Here is a 17,562-nt window from a genome sequence, read left to right as displayed (position 1 = left end):
AGGCAGAGGTAGGTAGATCTCTGTGAATTTGAGGCCTGTCTGGTTTACAAATCCAAGACAGCCAAGACTGTTAGGCAGAGAAATATTATCTCAAAAACAAAAAAATACCATTGGTTTAATGTCCTGCTAAGAAGCCTGTGGGTAAAACTTCCTGTACTAAGAGCTATGAGCATTGAGGGCAGGTCACCTTGTGGTACAACGGCATTCTCCTAGCACTGATGAAGGCGTGCTTGTCTGCTCTCCAACAGACTTGACAGGGCAGGACTGCCCAGGAAAACACGGTGTACTGCTGGCACTGCCATCCTCCACCTGACTTCCTCCAGCTTACCTCTAGAAATCCAAGGGACACCTCACCTCTGCTACTGTGCTTCTCTCTTTTGAGACAAGGTCTCATTGTATTACCCACGCTGGCCTGAAACTTAACTGCAGGTCCTCCTGCCTCCACCTCCAGATTTCTAGGATTACCACCACTGTCACGTCTCGCTTCTTACTTTTCTCTTTCTAAAGTCATGCTAGGCAAGTCCTCTGCCACTGGTCACACCCCTAATTTCCTACCCCTTTCATGTAGTCCAGGTTGTCTCGCCAAGGATGATTTTAACTCCAGAGTGAATCCCCTTCCTCTACTCTCTGAACTGTTGGGATTACAAGCATGTACAAAAACCAGCTGGCCAGACGACGACTCACTGCTGGTCAGCCCAACTGTCAGAGCAAGCAGAAGAGGTGACAGCTGCATAGGCTTGGTGGTGTACCTCTAAGAGCCCAGCACACAGAACACTGAAGTAGGAGGACAGTCTAGCGACCCATCCCCCAATGTTGGAAAATCACCAGTAAGCCACTTTATATTATTTATTTTTATGTCTATGAGAGATTTGTCTTTACATACACCCTGAAGAGGGAATCAAACCCCATTACAGATGGTTGTGAGCCACCATGTGGTTGCTGGGAATTGAACTCAGGACCTCTGGAAGAGCAGCCAGTACTCTTAACCTCTGAGCCATCTCTCTGCAGCCCATCACTTTTTTTTACATTAACAGAACATTTAGGGAAATAAAAGTGTGCAAGGCAGGCCCTCAAAGAGTACATTTTTATTGTCCCAGTTTGGACACTCAGATATAATTTTTTATACATACATTCAACCAATATCAAGAAGATATTACATGCAAGGCACCGCAAGAATTCTTGCCTTTAAGAAACTACAAATCAGCCAGGTGCGGTGACGCACACCTGTAATCCCAGTACTTGGGAGGCAGAGGCAGGTGGATCGCTGTGAGTTTGAGGCCAGCCTGGTCTACAAAAAGTTTAGAACAGCCAAGGCTACACAGAGAAACCCTGTCTTGGGGCAGGGGTAGGGGGTTGGGGTAGGAGACGGGGAACTACAAATCTAGCCAGAGAAAAAGCCACAGTAAATTCAAAGGACAGGGTACTTTCCTGCTAAGCACAGTGAATTTTAAACATTCCAAAGACCCAATTTTTAAAAAAAGATTTATTATGTATACAATGTTCTGACTGCACAAGCCAGAAGGCACCAGATCTCATTATAGATGGTTGGGAGCCACCATGTGGTTGCTGGGAATTGAACTCAGGCCTCTGGAAGAACAGCCAGTGCTCTTAACCTCTGAGTCATCTCTCCAGCCCCCCCCCCAATTTTTATAATTCTTTTTTAAAAAGATTTATTTACTTATGTATATAGCACTCTGCCTGCATGTACACCTGCAGACCAGAAAAGTACATCAGATCTCATTATAGATGGTTGTGAGCCACCATGTGGTTGTTGGGAATTGAACTCAAGACCTTTGGAAGGGTGGTCAGTGCTCTTAACCTTTACAAATAAGTAAAATGAAGGTGATGTGTATTTATGTATGGGAAGAGATGTATATGCTATCTTTTACCCATTTAACCTACTTGGTTTCATGTGTAATTCAAAGGACATATGTAATATATCAGAAAAGCCTAAAAGATTTTAATCCCAATACCTGCATGGCTGAAGAAAGCCTTATGTCCCATTAAAAAAAAAAACCCCAAAAACCTACTACTTTAGTCTTTTGCACTTGCCCATGTTTATAGTCCTTTCCCCCTCCACTACCGGGACTAGAATATGCGGCCTTGCATGTGCTGTACTAGCCAGTGTTCTATCACGTGCCCCATCTCCCCCCTTTCTGTTCCAATTTTAAGGTAGGATTTTTTGGGGGGTGGGGTCTGTATCATTTGAGTTATACCCCTAAACAATACATTAAAGTGAGATAGCTCAAAGCTGAAGAGAGTTTGCCAAAACTCATTGTAGCTTTGATGATACTGTATCTCCCTAAAGATTAAAAACATTACTGGGCGTGGTGGTGCACACCTTTAATCCCAGCACTCAGAGGCAGAGGCAGGCGGATCTCTGAGTTTGACGCCAGCCCAGGACAGCCAGGGCTACACAGAGAAACCCTGTCTCAGAAAACAAGCAAAATATTAAAAACATTTTGATCAGTAACAGGATCTGAATCCCACTGATAGAGAAAAAAAAACCTTAATTTTGTATTAAAATTTTCATAGATTTCCTTAAGAAATCAACATGATTCCATTTGTCACGTTACAAATAAAACAGTAAAGCTCTCCTACAAGCCTGAAGCAGCACTAATGTGTCAGTGGCTTAAAAAAGGACTCCAGGGTCTGCATGCCATGGGGCCTAAGGCGCTTACTACCGGAAGCCAAAGGACTCTTGGAATTTCTTTTGCCTTGAGGAGACAAGGCAGGAACAGCCTGGGGCTTTGAAGTACAAGGCTGCAAAAAAGACTTCTGCAACTCCAATGCAAAATGATAATCTGTGTGTTCCGGCATATCCCACACTGAAACCAGGGAGTCACACTTGTCACAGAGCACTTGGTCCTCAGCTGCCCTTTGGGCCACCTCCTGAGAGTTGTAAGCTGAAGAATCAAGCATGTTTGGACTATTCTCAGCCACACGCATTTCTGTAGAACTTGCTTTGGAGGACACTGGCTTCAACACCCCTTCATAAACAGGTCTACCATCTACACACTCAGTGGGAAAACAGCTTGGCTCCACTTCAGAGTCGGTCTGTGGAGAGTGCGGAGCTGCAGGACTTGTAGGCTGGGTTTGCTGCAGCAGCAGCCTCTTCTGCTTAAAGAAGGGCTCAGTGCCAGCAGTCTGGCTGGTTGGGAACAGCAGCGAGGGCTTAGATGGCGACTTGTCTGTGGATGTGTTAAGAGATACAGAGGAAGTCTCTTTCAGTCTCTGCTTTTTGGCAGCCTTTTGAAAGAAGGACTCTAGAGAGGTGGCTGCCCTTTTAGAGGTGGGCACAGCTGGACCAGTTCTCTGGGTCTCAGTTTCAGAGCTGGCAATTGGCACCTTTGGCTGACAACTTGACTCACTGTTTAGGAAGATGGTGATGTCTGTGCAAGCTGAAGGGGCAGAGGCAGAGAACTTGGTAGCACAGAGGAAGAGCATTGTGAGAGGAGGAGACCTGTGTACAAAGTAATGGACAAGGAAGTTACCACGTCACTGTGAAAAGAGAACAGACTTAATCAATGACAAACGCTGGCTCATCTAGGAAGGACCCTGTTCTTATTGCAATGCAATACAAAGGGAGTAGACTGGGGTAACAGGATCCCAGTCTCTAGACCACTTTGAGAGCCCATGAGTAAACGGAAGTTGCTGTAATTAAAGCTTCAGGCAACATAAATTTTGTTTTTTGTTTTTTTCCGAGACAGGGTTTCTCTGTGTAGCCCTTGGCTGTCCTAGACTCACTCTGTAGACCAGGCTGGCCTCGAACTCAGTGACCCGCCTGCCTCTGCCTCCTGAGTGCTGGGATTAAAGGCGTGTGTATCACATAGTATCACAGTTATCATTTGCGTCTGTGTAACGTTAAAATCTGTGGATAAGCAATTATATAGTTTACGAGTAGAATAGTATCAATTTAGAATCAGCTTGGCGTAGTGCTTGCAGCTTTAAAGTAAGTTTTAGCCTCTGTGTGAATTATCAGCTTTCTAGGCCAAACAGGTAAATTTATTGTAACATGCCACCACGCCCGGCTTATGACAAGATCTTGCTATATAGCCATGGATGAATTTGAACTCAGATCCTGCTGAGTACTGGGATTATAGGCATGTGCCATCAAGACTGGCTTGAGGATCCGGAGAAAATGCTCAGAGGTTAAGAGCACTGGCTGTTCTTCCTAAGCTCTTGAGTTCAATTCCCAACAACCACATGGTAGCTCATAACCCACCTATAATGAGATCTGATGCCCTTTTATGGCACACAGGCAGAACATTGTATACATAATAAATAAATCTTAAAAAAAAAAAAGACTAGTTTGAATATACCTTGCTTTTCTTGGGGTCAGGATAGAAGATGGGGGTCAGGAACTGGGGACAGAACTCAGGACCCCAATTCAGGGCTATAACTCAGTAAAAGTAGGGTGCTTGCCTCCTATGCATGAAGCCTTGGGTTCAATCTCAAGCACCTCACAAACCAGCTGTGTGATAGGAGCAGCCTGTAATCTCAGCGCTTGGGGTGGAGGCAGGAGGAGCACAAGCATAAAGTCCTCTCTGGCTGCATCACTTGGAATACAGGAATTCCTATCTTAAAAATCTGCGATGACAATCAGTCTCAGGACAGAAAACATGATTCCATTGTGTCTTGGCTATGTTTCATGTCCAACAGAGGTGAAATTTTCTAATGAACATGGCATTCTAATACCAGTAGAATTTACATAATTTTATAAAAAAAGAGCCAGAAATCAGCTCAGTAGTAGACTTCTGGCCTATGCACAAGAAACTCTGGGCTCCATTTCCTGCTCCCAAAGCGTCCAGAAGGGGAGGGCTACATAGTAAGACCTTGTCTTAATTTTTTCGAGACAGGGTTTCTCTGTGTAGCCTTGGCTGTCCTGGACTTGCTTTGCAGACAGGCTGGCCTCGAACTTATAGAGCTCCGCCTGCCTCTGCCTCTGCCTCCCAAGTGCTGGGACTAAGGGCGTGTACCACCGTAGGCAGCAAGCCCTTGTCTTTCACAGAAAGAAATAATTAATTAGCGAACATTAAGGCTATTTATTCTAGTATTTATTTATATAAAATACAAATGCATAGTAAAGACCTATTAAGCACCAGTACTATAAGAGATAAAACAAAACCCCCACAAAACTCCTAGACTAAAATTTTCTGAATAAAAATCATGAAAGATGTTTTTAAAGTACAATCAAGTAGTTGGTCAAGAAGTTCCTAAGCACAGGCAGTCATTTTTCTGAATACAGCAAGCCGGTACAGGTAGGAATGGTACTGGTTCATGTTGTCTCCTGGCTACTGATACACCCCTGGGTACCAGAATGCACCTAATGCAGGAAAAAACTAAAACAAAAAACCCAAGCAAAAACAGAATCTTGCAAATGGGAACTGCCTCATTTTCATTATCTTCCTTACCTTGTTTTTTGTTGTTGTTGTTTTGATTTTTGCTCTTTTGTTTTTGAGACAGTATTGATCTGTGTAGCCTTGGCCATCCTGGAACTCTGTAGACCAGGCTGGCCTTAATCTGCCTGCCTTTGCCTCCCAAGTGCTGGGATTAAAGGCCTGTGTCACTACTGCCTTGCACCCTCCACCTTTTTTTTTTTTAAAGATAAACTTAAAAAAGGAGTCTCACCATTCAGTTTGGATTCCAGAAGTGTTACAGTTCCTGATGGCAGCAAATGCATCCTGGCTCATCTTATGAGCATCATAGTGAGTGAGGGCACAGCAACGACGCAGGCTGCTGAGACGCTTGTCTCCTTGCACACGAATACTGACGACCAACTGAGTGGCCACCCTGTCGTTCTGTGGATAGAAAACGATGAGAGCAGCCACAGTTACTAAGAACATCGGCAGGGTGAGAGAATGATTTAGAAACTCAATTTAGAAGCCAAGGAGAAGGCTGGGCATGGTGGTCTACTCCTCTAGTAACTAGGCATTGTCACTCCTTTACATGCACTTGGGGTTAAGGGAGGTTAGTTCAAAGTCATCCTGGTTTACAAAGCAAGTTCTAGGTAAGCCAGGGCTATATATAGTAAGACCTTGTCTAAAAAACAATTAGGGGCTGGAGAGATGGCTCAAAGGTTAAGAGCACTGTAAGTTTTTCCAGAGGTCCTGAGTTCAATACCCAGCAACCACATGGCAGCTCACAACCATCTATGATCTGATCTGATGCCCTCTTCTGGCACATAGGTGTATATGCAAATAGAGCACTCATACATAAAATAAATATTTTTTAAAAATTACTAAACTAAAAACTAAGGCTATTTATTCTAGTACTTCTATAAGATACAAACATATACTAAACACTTACCAAGCATAGGACAATGGGTCCAGTACTATAAGGGATACAACAATACAGACCCTAGACTATAATAATTTCTGAACGAAAACCTGACCACAGGCTGGGAGGTAGTGGTGCACAACTTTAGTCCCAGCACTTGGGAGAGGCAGAGGCAGGTGGATCACTGTGATCTCAAGGCCAGCTTGGTCTACAAAGTGAGTCCAGGACAGCCAAGGCTACACAGAGAAACCCTACATAGACTTTTCATCTTATCTACTCTGCCTAGTGGTCTTGACTGCTGTTTGCTGAGTGTAGCATTCAGAATCTCCCACTTGACTGAAGGTGAGTGTTTGCTGTCTCTAGAGGTATTATTCTGCAAAGTTTTCTCAGATGGCTGTATAAAGAAGTGCTAGGAGGGTGCTGACGAGATGGCTCAGTGGTAAAGAGCACTGATTGCTCTTCCAGAGGACACAGGTTCAATTCCCAGCACCAACACAGCAGCTCACAACTGTAACTCCAGTTCCAGAAGATACAACACCCTCACACAAGCATACATGTAGGCAAAACACCAATGGACATAAAATAATAATAAATCAGAAAAAACTATTAAAAAAAAAAGAAGTACTAGGACAAAAGCCTGCTGTTTAAAGAATAAGAATAAGGACCAGGCCGGGCGTGGTGGCGCACGCCTTTAATCCCAGCATTTGGGAGGCAGAAGCAGGTGGATCTCTGTGAGTTCAAGGCCAGCCTCGTCTACAAAAGAGAGTCCAGGATAGCCAGGACTGTTACACAGAGAAACCCTGTCTCAAAAAACCTTTAAAAAAAAAAAAAAAAGAATAAGTGTTGGGATTAAAGGTGTGCCACCACGCCCTGCTTATGTAAGGCTTCTTTTCAAAGTCAAAAGATACTAGTGAGAATATCCAAAATTATATGGGGTGGTAGTAATTAACAAAACATACTATAGAGACATGCATCTTTATTTATTTATTTTATGTTCAGTGGTGTTTTGGCTGCATGTATATCTGTGTGAGGGTGTCAGAAGCCCTGGAACTGAGTTGTGAGCTGCATGTGGGTGCTGGAAACTGAATATGGGTCTTCCTGAAGAGCAGCCAGTGCTCTTAAAGTCATCTTTCCAGTCCTGAGGTTTGCATCTTGAGAGAATACAAATTACAAAGAAGTTTTGGTTGAGAAAAGGTCTGTGTGTGTGTTCTGTGTATGAGTTTATATGCACATGCATGTACTCATGTGGCAGCCAGAAGAGGACACGAAGCATCCTCTAGAGCTGTCAGCCTTCGTCCCTTATGACAGGGTCTCTCACTGAACTGCACCTTGCCTTTTCCCCTTATGAGGCTGGCAGCCTTCAAGCCTCAGTGAATCTTCTGTCTCTGCCACCCACAAAACAAGGGTTATAAGGGGAAAAATTAACATATCTCTAGGGAGAAGATGCACAAATGGCCAAAAAAAAAAAACACATGAAAATGTGTCTAGCTATGAGAAAGTCAAGTGTTCAGCTTAAACACCATAGAGACTAAAACTGGAACTAGACAGAGAAGACCAGCATGGCCCTGAACACTGGGATATTTGTGCTTCATTAAAAAGGAAAACAAAGTAGCAAACAAAAATCATGAGTCAGCTCAAGAGACGGCTTGGTGGTGAAGAGCACATATAAATCTTGCAGAGGACCAGAGTTCAGTTCCCAGCACCCACACCAGGGACCTCACAACTGCCTGGAACTCCAGCTCCATGGGATCCAGTGGCCACTTCTGACCACTGCAGACACCTGCACTCACATGTCTGTGTCTGTCTCTCTCCCTCATATTGCTAGCAGGGATATAACACAAAAAGCCACTACAGAAAACAGCCTGCCTAATTTCTCAAAATGCTAAAGTTACCATGTGACCCAGTAATTGTGCTCTTAAGATGAAAACGTTCATTACAGCATTACTGATAATGCCCAGGGTAGAAATAACGCAAATATCCATTCACCAGTAACTATCCATCCATACAAATAAGTAATCACCGGCACATGCTATAATATGGGTGAACAAAGTGAAAGGCCATATACTGCATTATTTTAGTAATATGAAACATCCAGGACTTTTTTCTTTATTTTGAGGCCTGGTCAAGCCCTTCATCAGCTCCTATAGTATGGGATGAAATGTGTACACTATCATTTAAATGGGTGCCTGGGGCTACAGATGAGTAGGGAAAAAGTGGGGAGTGGCTGCTAATGGGTACATAATTTCTTTTGAGAGTAAATGAACATATTCTAAAGTTGACTGTAAAGCTGGATGTGGTGGCACAGGCCTGTAGTCCCAGCACTCAGGAGGCAGAGGCAGACATATCTCTGTCACTTCAAGGCCAGCCTGGTATATAGGATGAGTTTCATCCAGGCCAACTAGGAATACAGTGAGAGCCTGTCTCAAAAATTAAAAACACAAACAGCCGGGCTGTGCTGGCACACACTGTTAATCCCAGCTATAGGTGGCAGAAAGCCAAGCAAATCTCTGAGCTGGAGGCCAGCTTGGTCTACAGAGGAGTTCCAGCACAGCCAAGGCTACACAGAGAACTCAGTCTTGGAAACAAAACAAAACCAACCAAACAAACAAAAGCCCAACCCCCAAAAAACAACAAACCAAACAAACAAAAAATAAAGTCGATTGTAGTTATACACCTCTAGAATATACTAGAGCCACCGAATTGCCCACTTTAGATGGATGTACGTTATGAGTATAGAATATAGGGGGCTGGAGAGATGGCTCAGCGGTTAAGAGCACTGACTGTTCTTCCAAAGGACCTGGTTTCAATTCCTAGCACCCATACGGCAGCTCACAACTGTCTGTAACTCCAACATCTGACACCCTCACACACACATACATGCAGGCAAAACACCATTGAACATAAGATAAAAATTTATTATATATATATTTATATATTTATTCCAGGGCAGGGGGTAGACCATACTGATCCTAGTGTTGTAAAGTAGAGACAGAAGGAAGGGTTCAAGACGCCTAGCATGGGCTGGAGAGACAGCTCATCAGATAAATTCCCAGCAACCCACATGGTAGCTCACAACCATCTATACTGGATTCTGATGTCCTTTTCTGGCATGTAGGCATACATGCAGATAGAACACTCATACACAAAATAAATAAATAAAAAAATTTAAAGATGCCTAGTACTTGGGTGGTAGAGGCAGGTGGATCACTGTGAGTTCTTGGCCAGCCAAAGCTACATAGTGAGACCTTATCTCAAAACAAAGTTAATCAGAAAGAGAAGAAACTGTCAGATGGCTGATGTTTGATTAATACTTCTTCATTAGAGTTTCCACTATGGGAACTGCAGATGACGCTGCAGATAAGAGGGTTAGCTGGTTCAAAGCAAGCATGTCAGATAGCTCACAAGCATCTCTAATTCTAGCTCTAAGAGATCCAAAGGCACCCTCACATATGTACACACACCAAGACACAAACAAAAAAACTTATAAATAAGAACTCAAAACTTCCTACTATGGGGCTGGCAAGATGGCGCAGCAGGCAAAGTGCTGGCCGTGCAAGCCTGAACTCCTGAGCTCCTGAGCTCCACCCTGGAACCTACGTGAAGGAGGACAGAGCAGAAGGCAGTCCTCTGGCCTCCCTCAAACATACAAAGTAATTTATGGAAATACAAGAGTAAGGCAGATGAGAGGGGCAGGATTAGAGGAAGGCCTGACCGTTACAAAGACCCCCAACCGACTGACAGGTTGGTTTCTTTTTGTTTTGCTTTTTTGTTTTTTGAGACAGGGTTTCTCTGTGTAGCCTTGGCTGTCCTGGACTCGCTTGTAGACCATGCTGGCCTCAAACTCACAGGAATCCACCTGCCTCTGCCTCCCGAGTGCTGGGATTAAAGGCGTGCGCCACCACGCCCGGCTATTATTATTTTTTTAATGACTATTAAGGGGCTGGAGAGACAGCTCAGTGGCAAAGAGCATTGGCTGCTCCTGCAGAGGTTCAGTTCCAGTACGACATGGCGGCTCCCAACCGTCCGCCACCACGCCCAACGACAGGGTTTTGTTGTTGTTGTTTTGTGTGGTTGTTTTGTTTTGTCAGTGATGATCTTAACCCCTGGTGGTATTTGTGAGAGACTAGGGATCAAACTCAGAACTCTGAGCACACTAAACAACCAATCTACCAACTAAGCTGCATTCTTACCCCTAATGTACTCTGCTTTATAGGCCTGTGGTAAAAGGTGATCCCAGCACTCAGGAGGCAGAAGCAGGTGGATCTCTGTGAGTTTAAGGCCAGCCTGGTCTACAAAGTGAGTCCAAGATAGTTAAGGCTACACAGAGAAACCCTGTCTTGAAAAACAAACCAAAACAAAAATTTAAATATAAATTTGTTTCACCAGACATTGTGGTGCATACTTTTAATCCCAGCACTAGGAAGGCAGAGGTAGGTGGATCTCTACGTTGGAGACCAGCCTGGTCTACAGAGAGAGTTTCATGACAGCCAGTGCTATACAGAAAAACTCTGTCTCAAAAAACCCCAAAAAAGTAAAATAGTCACATTAGATCACATTACAGATGGTTGTGAGCCACCATGTGGTTGCTGGGAATTGAACTCAGGACCTCTGGAAGAGCATCCAGTGCTCTTAACCTCTCAGCCATCTCTCCAGCCCAAAAGAAACTTTCTTAAAATTCCCTAGGCTGATTCTATTTTCCCTGTGTTCCTTCTCCACAGGGTAAGGAGCAGGTAGCATTTAAATCCCAAAGACTAATAGAGAAAGGACATCTTACATCATTTTGGTCTTTGGTTAGTCTCTCCTCAAGCTCCAGGGCTAACTGCAAGAGCCACCACTGCACCTAAAAAGCAAAAGCAAAACAAATCAAAAAGGAAATTAATCTTCCATATGAATCTTTCATTTAAGTAACCGTACTACAGATCCAGACAGTGGATTTGTCCACCAATGGATCCCTATAACTAGATCACGGAGATCTCAGTACTCTGTCTTCCTCTAGTTGGAGGTTTTCCGTGCAGCAGAGCTGTGCACACCTGTGAGCCCAGACTCTCGAGGCTGAGGCAGAAGGATCAGGAGTTCAAGGCTGTGCTACCCAGCACAAACCCATCTCAACAACCAAGGAAGAAAGAGAAGAGCGCTCTCTGCAAGAATGAAGACAAGAGTGTGAGTCCCCGGCACCCACAACACAGGCTAGGCATAGCTGCACACGGGCCTGTCATAACCATGCCGTGTGGGGACAGAGGAGGGTCCCTGGGATTTGCTGGCTGCCAGCAGAGTTTCAGGTTCGACAAGATCATCTCAAGAGAATAAGGCAGGTTAGTAGAGCAGGACATCTGATACCGTCCTGTGGTGTCTGCACATGCATGTAAAGGTACGCACGTCTACACACATGCACAACGCACACACAACTTGTTTAGTCAGGATACTGCAACTGCAGCTGGCCTGAACTCTCAGCGCAACTGCCTGAGCTTCCTGCCTGCCCCGATTACAGACATGTCAGGCTCCAAGGCCTGCACCTCACTTTTCCTGACGGTGCCATCGGGGTAAATTCTCCCATGTTCCAATTCTAAGGAAGAACCCAAACTGAATGAGGCATGACATATTAGGTTTTTGAAGTTCCTACCTACAAAAAAGACCAAAACAAACAAACAAAAACCCTCCACTGTCCATTTCGTCCACTTCTATTTTATACCTTTTTAGATTGAAGGGAGAAAAATAATGACAAACTAAACTAGTTATTTCAACATAAAAAATCCCTACTCCTTTTGATATCATAAAAGAAAGGCAACTATCTAGTCCAGTCAACTTAGCACAGCTCTCAGAGCCCACTGTCCCTTTTAAGAGAGGCCTGCTTAGCCGGGCCTGGTGGCGCACGCCTTTAATCCCAGCACTCGGGAGGCAGAGGCGGGCGGATCGCTGTGAGTTTGAGGCCAGCCTGGTCTACAAAGTGAGTCCAGGACAGCCAGGGCTACAGAGAGACCCTGTCTCGAAAAACCAAAAAAAAAAAAAAAAAAAAAAAAGAGAGGCCTGCTTACCTGCTCACGAGTAGCCAGGGCTGTTTTCCCTGGGAAGTTCTTGCTACAGCCAATAGTTTTAGGTAACCGCCTGGGTTTAACGGGATCATGTTCAATACCTCGGCACATGGCATACAGCCAAGACCTAACCAGCAAAAGACATTAAGATGGAAGTATGATTATTTTCTTTGTTGTTCATTTGCTTCCTAAAGGGTGTCACTATTCACTCAACTGGCCTTGAATTGTGACCCTGCTAGGGTTACAAGTGACAGCCACCATGCCCACCTATTTAACAGCATATAGGGACTGGAGCGATGGCTCAGAGGCTACGAACACATGCTGCTCTTCCTGAGGACCTGAATTTGATTCCCTGCACCAACACCAGGCAGCTTACAGGGGGCCTGACACATGGGACCTCTGTGGGCACTTGCATTCATGTCCACATACCCTCTCATACACATAATTAAGAATAATAAAATAAATAAAAAGCATATAACTATGCAGCCCAGGTTAGCTTCCAGCTCGGTACCCTCCTGCTCCAGCCTCCCAAGGGTTGAGAATATAAGTATAAGCCACCATGCTACTTAACTATTTCTTAGTTTAGTTCTGTTTGAGACAGGGTTTCTCTTGTAGCCCTGGCTTTCCTGTATTCCCTTGGTAGACCAGGCTGGCCTCGAACTCACAGAGATGCGCCTGTGCCTCCCCACCCCCCACCCCACCAACCCCCCAGTGCTGGGATTACAGGCATGCGTCACCATGCCTGGCTGCCTAATTATTATTGTTAAAACAAAATACCTACATTAGCTCTTTATCCTCTTCATGAGAAAATTATTGAGAATGGGGTACATGGCTCAATGGAAGAGCATTTGTCTAGCATGTACAAGGCCCTAGTTTCAATTCCCAAGACTGAAAACAGAAAAAAAGTAAAATTAATAGCTACGTGTGTCCCAGAACTTGTGAGGTGGAAACAAAAGGATCAGGAGTTCAAGGCCTGTGGTACTTGAGACCCATCCCAAATAATAAACAAACAAATAGAATGAAGGAAGGAAGGAGAGAACCTGCATCTTTAAGCACACCAAAGCTCTGACAGGGCTCCTATACTACTTACTACTTCTTTTTTTTTTTTTTTTTTTTGAGACAGAGTTTCTCTATGTAGCCTTGGCTGTCTTGGACTCACTGCGTGTAGACCAGGCTGGCTCCTGCACTTCTTAAATAGTTCTAATATAAGACATTGGTATGGCGAGAACTAATCCTACTTTCTTTTCTTTTAAGATTTATTTATTATTATGTATACAGTGTTTTGCCTACATATACACCTGCAGGCTAGAAGAGGGCATTGTATCATTACAGATGATTGTGAACCACCATGTGGTTCCTGGGAATTGAACTCAGGACCTTTGAAATAGCAGGCAGTACTCTTAACCACTGAGTTATCTCTCAAGCCCTAAAGGTTTATTTATTATATATACAGTGCTCTGCCTGTTTTTGCCCCTGCAGGCCAGAAGAGGGCATCAGATCACATTATAGATGGTTGTGAGGCACCATATGGTTGCTGGGAATTGAACTCAGGACATCTGGAAGAGCAGCCAGTGCTTTTAACCACTGAGCCATCTCTCCAACCCCTACTTTTCTTTCTTTAAGATTTATTTATTATGTACAATGTTGTGCCTGCATATAACACCCGCAGGCCAGAAGAGGGCACCAGATCTTCTTATAGATGGTTGTGAACAATCATGTGGTTGCTGGGAATCGAACTCAGGACCTCTGGAAGAACAGACAGTGCTCTTAATCATTAAGCCATCTCTCTAGCCCCTAATCCTACTTTCTAAAGCTAAGTCACTATTTTTATTTTTTTGCAAAGTACCAACAAGCAAGCCACCAATTCATCTTTTTATGCTTACTGGGGCTGAAACACAAAAATCTGAATGTAACATCAGCAAAATAACAAACATAACTGATACTAGATCTAGATATAATATAATAAAATAGGACCAGCCTGGTTATGCAGATCTCAGATTCATGGGACTTGCCAGGTGTGGTGGCGCATGCCTTTAATCCCAGAACTCAGGAGGCAAAGGCAGGTGGTCTTTGTGAGTTCAAGGCCAGCCTGGTCTACAGAGTGAGTCTAGGACAGCCAGAACTACACACTAAGATCCTGTCTTTCAAAACTAAGACTTTTAAAAAGAAAAGAAAAACAATATAAATCACTTACCCATTCTTTTCTCCGAAATGATTCTGGAGCTGGGATTCAGTGAACTGCGTCAGTTCACCCATGTATTCTACCCCAAGGATTTCAATGACAGAAGCCCCTAGCTTTCCTCCAAGACTGCGGCTAAACAAAGGAGAAGGAATGTATAGGTTACATTTAAATACGCAGCTAACCAAAACAAAGGCATTCTGCTGCCCCAAGCAACTCTCCAAGAGGTTTAGAGAAAAATCAGAGACTGTTTAAATGTCCAGCACAAAGCTGAGGGCTACGTAGCTACGCAGGTAAAAGTGCTGAGGATCCCTGCAGCCCTCTGTGGAGGGCGAGAGCCAACCTAACCAGCACACAGTGACCACACGCCTGGACTCACGCACATGCAAACACAAAAACATAAGGCTAGATGATTCTCCTCAGCTGGGACCTAGGAAGATTAACATGAACATAAATATAATAGTGGTCACTGATTTGTTATCAACTCAACTACATGTAAAAACTTCTTTTTTCTTGTTCTCTTATATAAAAATTTCAGTTGTTTAAAACCTACTATTCCATTTGGAGATTAAAATGAGAAACCAGCAGGGCATAGTGGCACACGCCTGTAATTCCAGCACTTAGGAGGCAGAAACAGGTGGGTCTCTGTGAGTTTGAGGCCAGCTTTATCTACATAGTAAGTTCCAGAACACCTAGAGCTACATAATGAGACCCTGTCTTGGAAAAACCAACCAAAGAAAGAAACAAAAAAGCAAAACAAACAAACACCAATTTAAACATTTCTAAACCCAAAATAAATATCTTCCATGCCTAGTATTCTCCAGCTGGCTTTGCGGCAACCTACAGTCTACCCTGAGCCACCCGAGGCCTCTATTTCAGGCCTGCGCTGTCTCCCTAGGCTCACTGAGAACATCTTCCGTCCTCCCTCCTTTCTGCTTTATGTCTACGTGCTGCTTTGTGCTTGGCTGGCTCTCCACACCTCTCGTCCATAAACCTTTCTCAGATCAGTTTTGTTCTCACGCCTCACTGCAGAGTAATTTGGCAGATCTGAAAACTTTGATTGAGCCAGGTAACGTGGCTTCTATCTGTAACCCCAAGCATTCAGTGAGCTGAAGCAGGCTGATTAAATCCCAGTGAGCCTGGGAGGCATAGTGAATTCCTGGCTAGCTTGGGCTATACCCTGCCCCAATAAACAAACAAAACCCTTGATAGTAGAGAAAAGTAAGATTGCAGCTGGTCATCAGAGTCCAGTAGTGGTGCTGGGTGTAGTAATCCTAGCACTCACGATAGGATGAGGCCAGCCTAGACTGTATAGCGACACCTTGTCTCAACAACCTCCCAAAAGAAGGGGAAAAAAAATTTTTTTTTAAATTTTCTTTGTGTAGCCCTGGCTGCATGGAACTTGTTCTATAGACCAGGGTGACCTTGAATTCACAGAGACCCACCTGCCTCCCAAGTGCTGGGATTAAAGGCATGTGCCACCACCAACACCCAAAAGGGAAAAAAATTTTTTTGACATAGTTTCTCTGTGTAGCCTTGGCTGTCCTGGAACTCACTAGACCAGGCTGGCTTTGAACTCACAGAAATCTACCTGCCTCTGGCCAGCGAGTGCTGGGTATTAAAGGGGTGCTAAGAAGCAAAATTTTTGTTACATATTTAATAGACCTTTAGTAAAAATCTAAAAGGAAGTTAGGTATAGAGGTATGTGTATGTGTGTGTGTGCGTGCGTGCTTGCGTGCGTGTGTATAGTATATGTGCACATGTAGACTAGAGTATGTTAGGTGTTCTATAACTCTAGGAGTTATTCCCTTGAGACAGGTCTCTCACTGTACTTGGAGCTAGGTGGCAGTCAGCCACGCCCAGGGAACCTCCGTCTCCATCCACCACTCAGGGTCTATGGGACTCCCTCCTTCTGCAGCACTGAGGTTACAGGGGCATGCACAGGCGGCCATACCTGGCTTGTTATAAGGGTTCTGGGGATTTGGTGTGGTCCTCATATTTGGACAACAGGTGCTCTTACCCAGTGAGCTATCGTCCCAGGCCCCTCTGTTTCCTTTGGTAGATCAGGCTATACGGCCCTGGGGACCAGGTATTCACTACCTTGAATATATGACTGAAGCTCCTGTCACTATCTTCCTGGTGCTGGGATTACAGGCATGTATAACCATGCCTAAGGTTCAGTTCTTTTGTTGTTGTTTTGAGATAGGGTCTACATAGCCCTGGCTGTCCTGGAACTCGCTATGTAGACCAGGCTGGTCTTGATCTCAGAGATCCACCTGCCTCTGCCTCCTGAGTGCTAAGATTAAAGGTGTACACCACTATACTGGCAGATTTTTTTTTTAATTCAGAATTAGGTATATATCATAGACAATTCTGAATTGAAAATCCGTTTAGAAAAAAGCCTACATGTCATTCTTAGATTTCTCAGTGTTGCCTCTCTGACTGGTACCTACTTTCTCTGAGTCCAAACCTTTATGAAACAGAAAAGACACACAAGCAGAGATCTTCACCTGGATGAGATGAGACTGAAGGCCCTCCCTGAACACTTACATTTTGCGAATTGGCATGTGGCTGAAGAGCTGTGGGACTGACCCGTGAGAGACCAGGGTTTGGCGGTTGGGCTTGTTTAGTCCACAGGCAAGTTTTGCTAGGACCTGGAAGAACAGAGAGCGATAGGATCCTCAATACTGTTGCAGCAGCTACAGATAGCTGATGAATATTAAAGCGAGCACACACATACACAGAGGCAAAGCTTAAGAGCCATCCTAATCGTTCCCACATGAAAGTCAAATATAGCTAGAAACTGAGACCATCTCAAAAGCTCTGTCTTCCACAGAATCCTCTAGGAAAAACATTTTCCTCACTGTTCTCTCTATACTCATCCCCAGTTTTCCTCAAGTCAATTTTTTCCCTTTTCCATTTATTTGAGATTTTTCTCACAAAAGATTTAAAAAACAGAGAAGAAAGTAAAGATTCACTTCTTATTCATATAAATATGAAAATGCTAAGATAGCCAAGAATGACAGTACAATCCTGCAATCCCGACATGTGGACGTGAACGTGGAAAGACCAGGA

At 44.1% G+C, this 17,562-nt stretch overlaps 1 protein-coding gene across 2 annotated transcripts in view; it reads right to left on the bottom strand.

Annotated features, from left to right (window-relative positions):
• Positions 1-1,065: 1,065 nt before the first annotated feature.
• POLH (DNA polymerase eta) overlaps positions 1,066-17,562 on the bottom strand; it is a 36,389-nt gene continuing 19,892 nt past the window's right edge. For both annotated transcript variants that reach the window (XM_084755152.1, XM_084755151.1), the window contains exons 6-11: positions 17,038-17,141; positions 14,503-14,622; positions 12,312-12,435; positions 11,054-11,119; positions 5,632-5,801; positions 1,066-3,463 (exon numbers count right to left, since the gene is read on the bottom strand). In XM_084755152.1, the coding sequence (XP_084611278.1) occupies positions 2,617-3,463; positions 5,632-5,801; positions 11,054-11,119; positions 12,312-12,435; positions 14,503-14,622; positions 17,038-17,141 (1,431 nt within the window). In that variant the 3' untranslated portion in view covers positions 1,066-2,616. The remainder of the gene's footprint in view (positions 3,464-5,631; positions 5,802-11,053; positions 11,120-12,311; positions 12,436-14,502; positions 14,623-17,037; positions 17,142-17,562) is intronic.

The sequence above is a fragment of the Acomys minous genome (assembly GCF_964271855.1).
Source record: "Acomys minous genome assembly, chromosome: 13".
Taxonomy (NCBI): domain Eukaryota; kingdom Metazoa; phylum Chordata; class Mammalia; order Rodentia; family Muridae; genus Acomys; species Acomys minous.
This window is presented reverse-complemented; position numbering and strand designations above follow the sequence as displayed.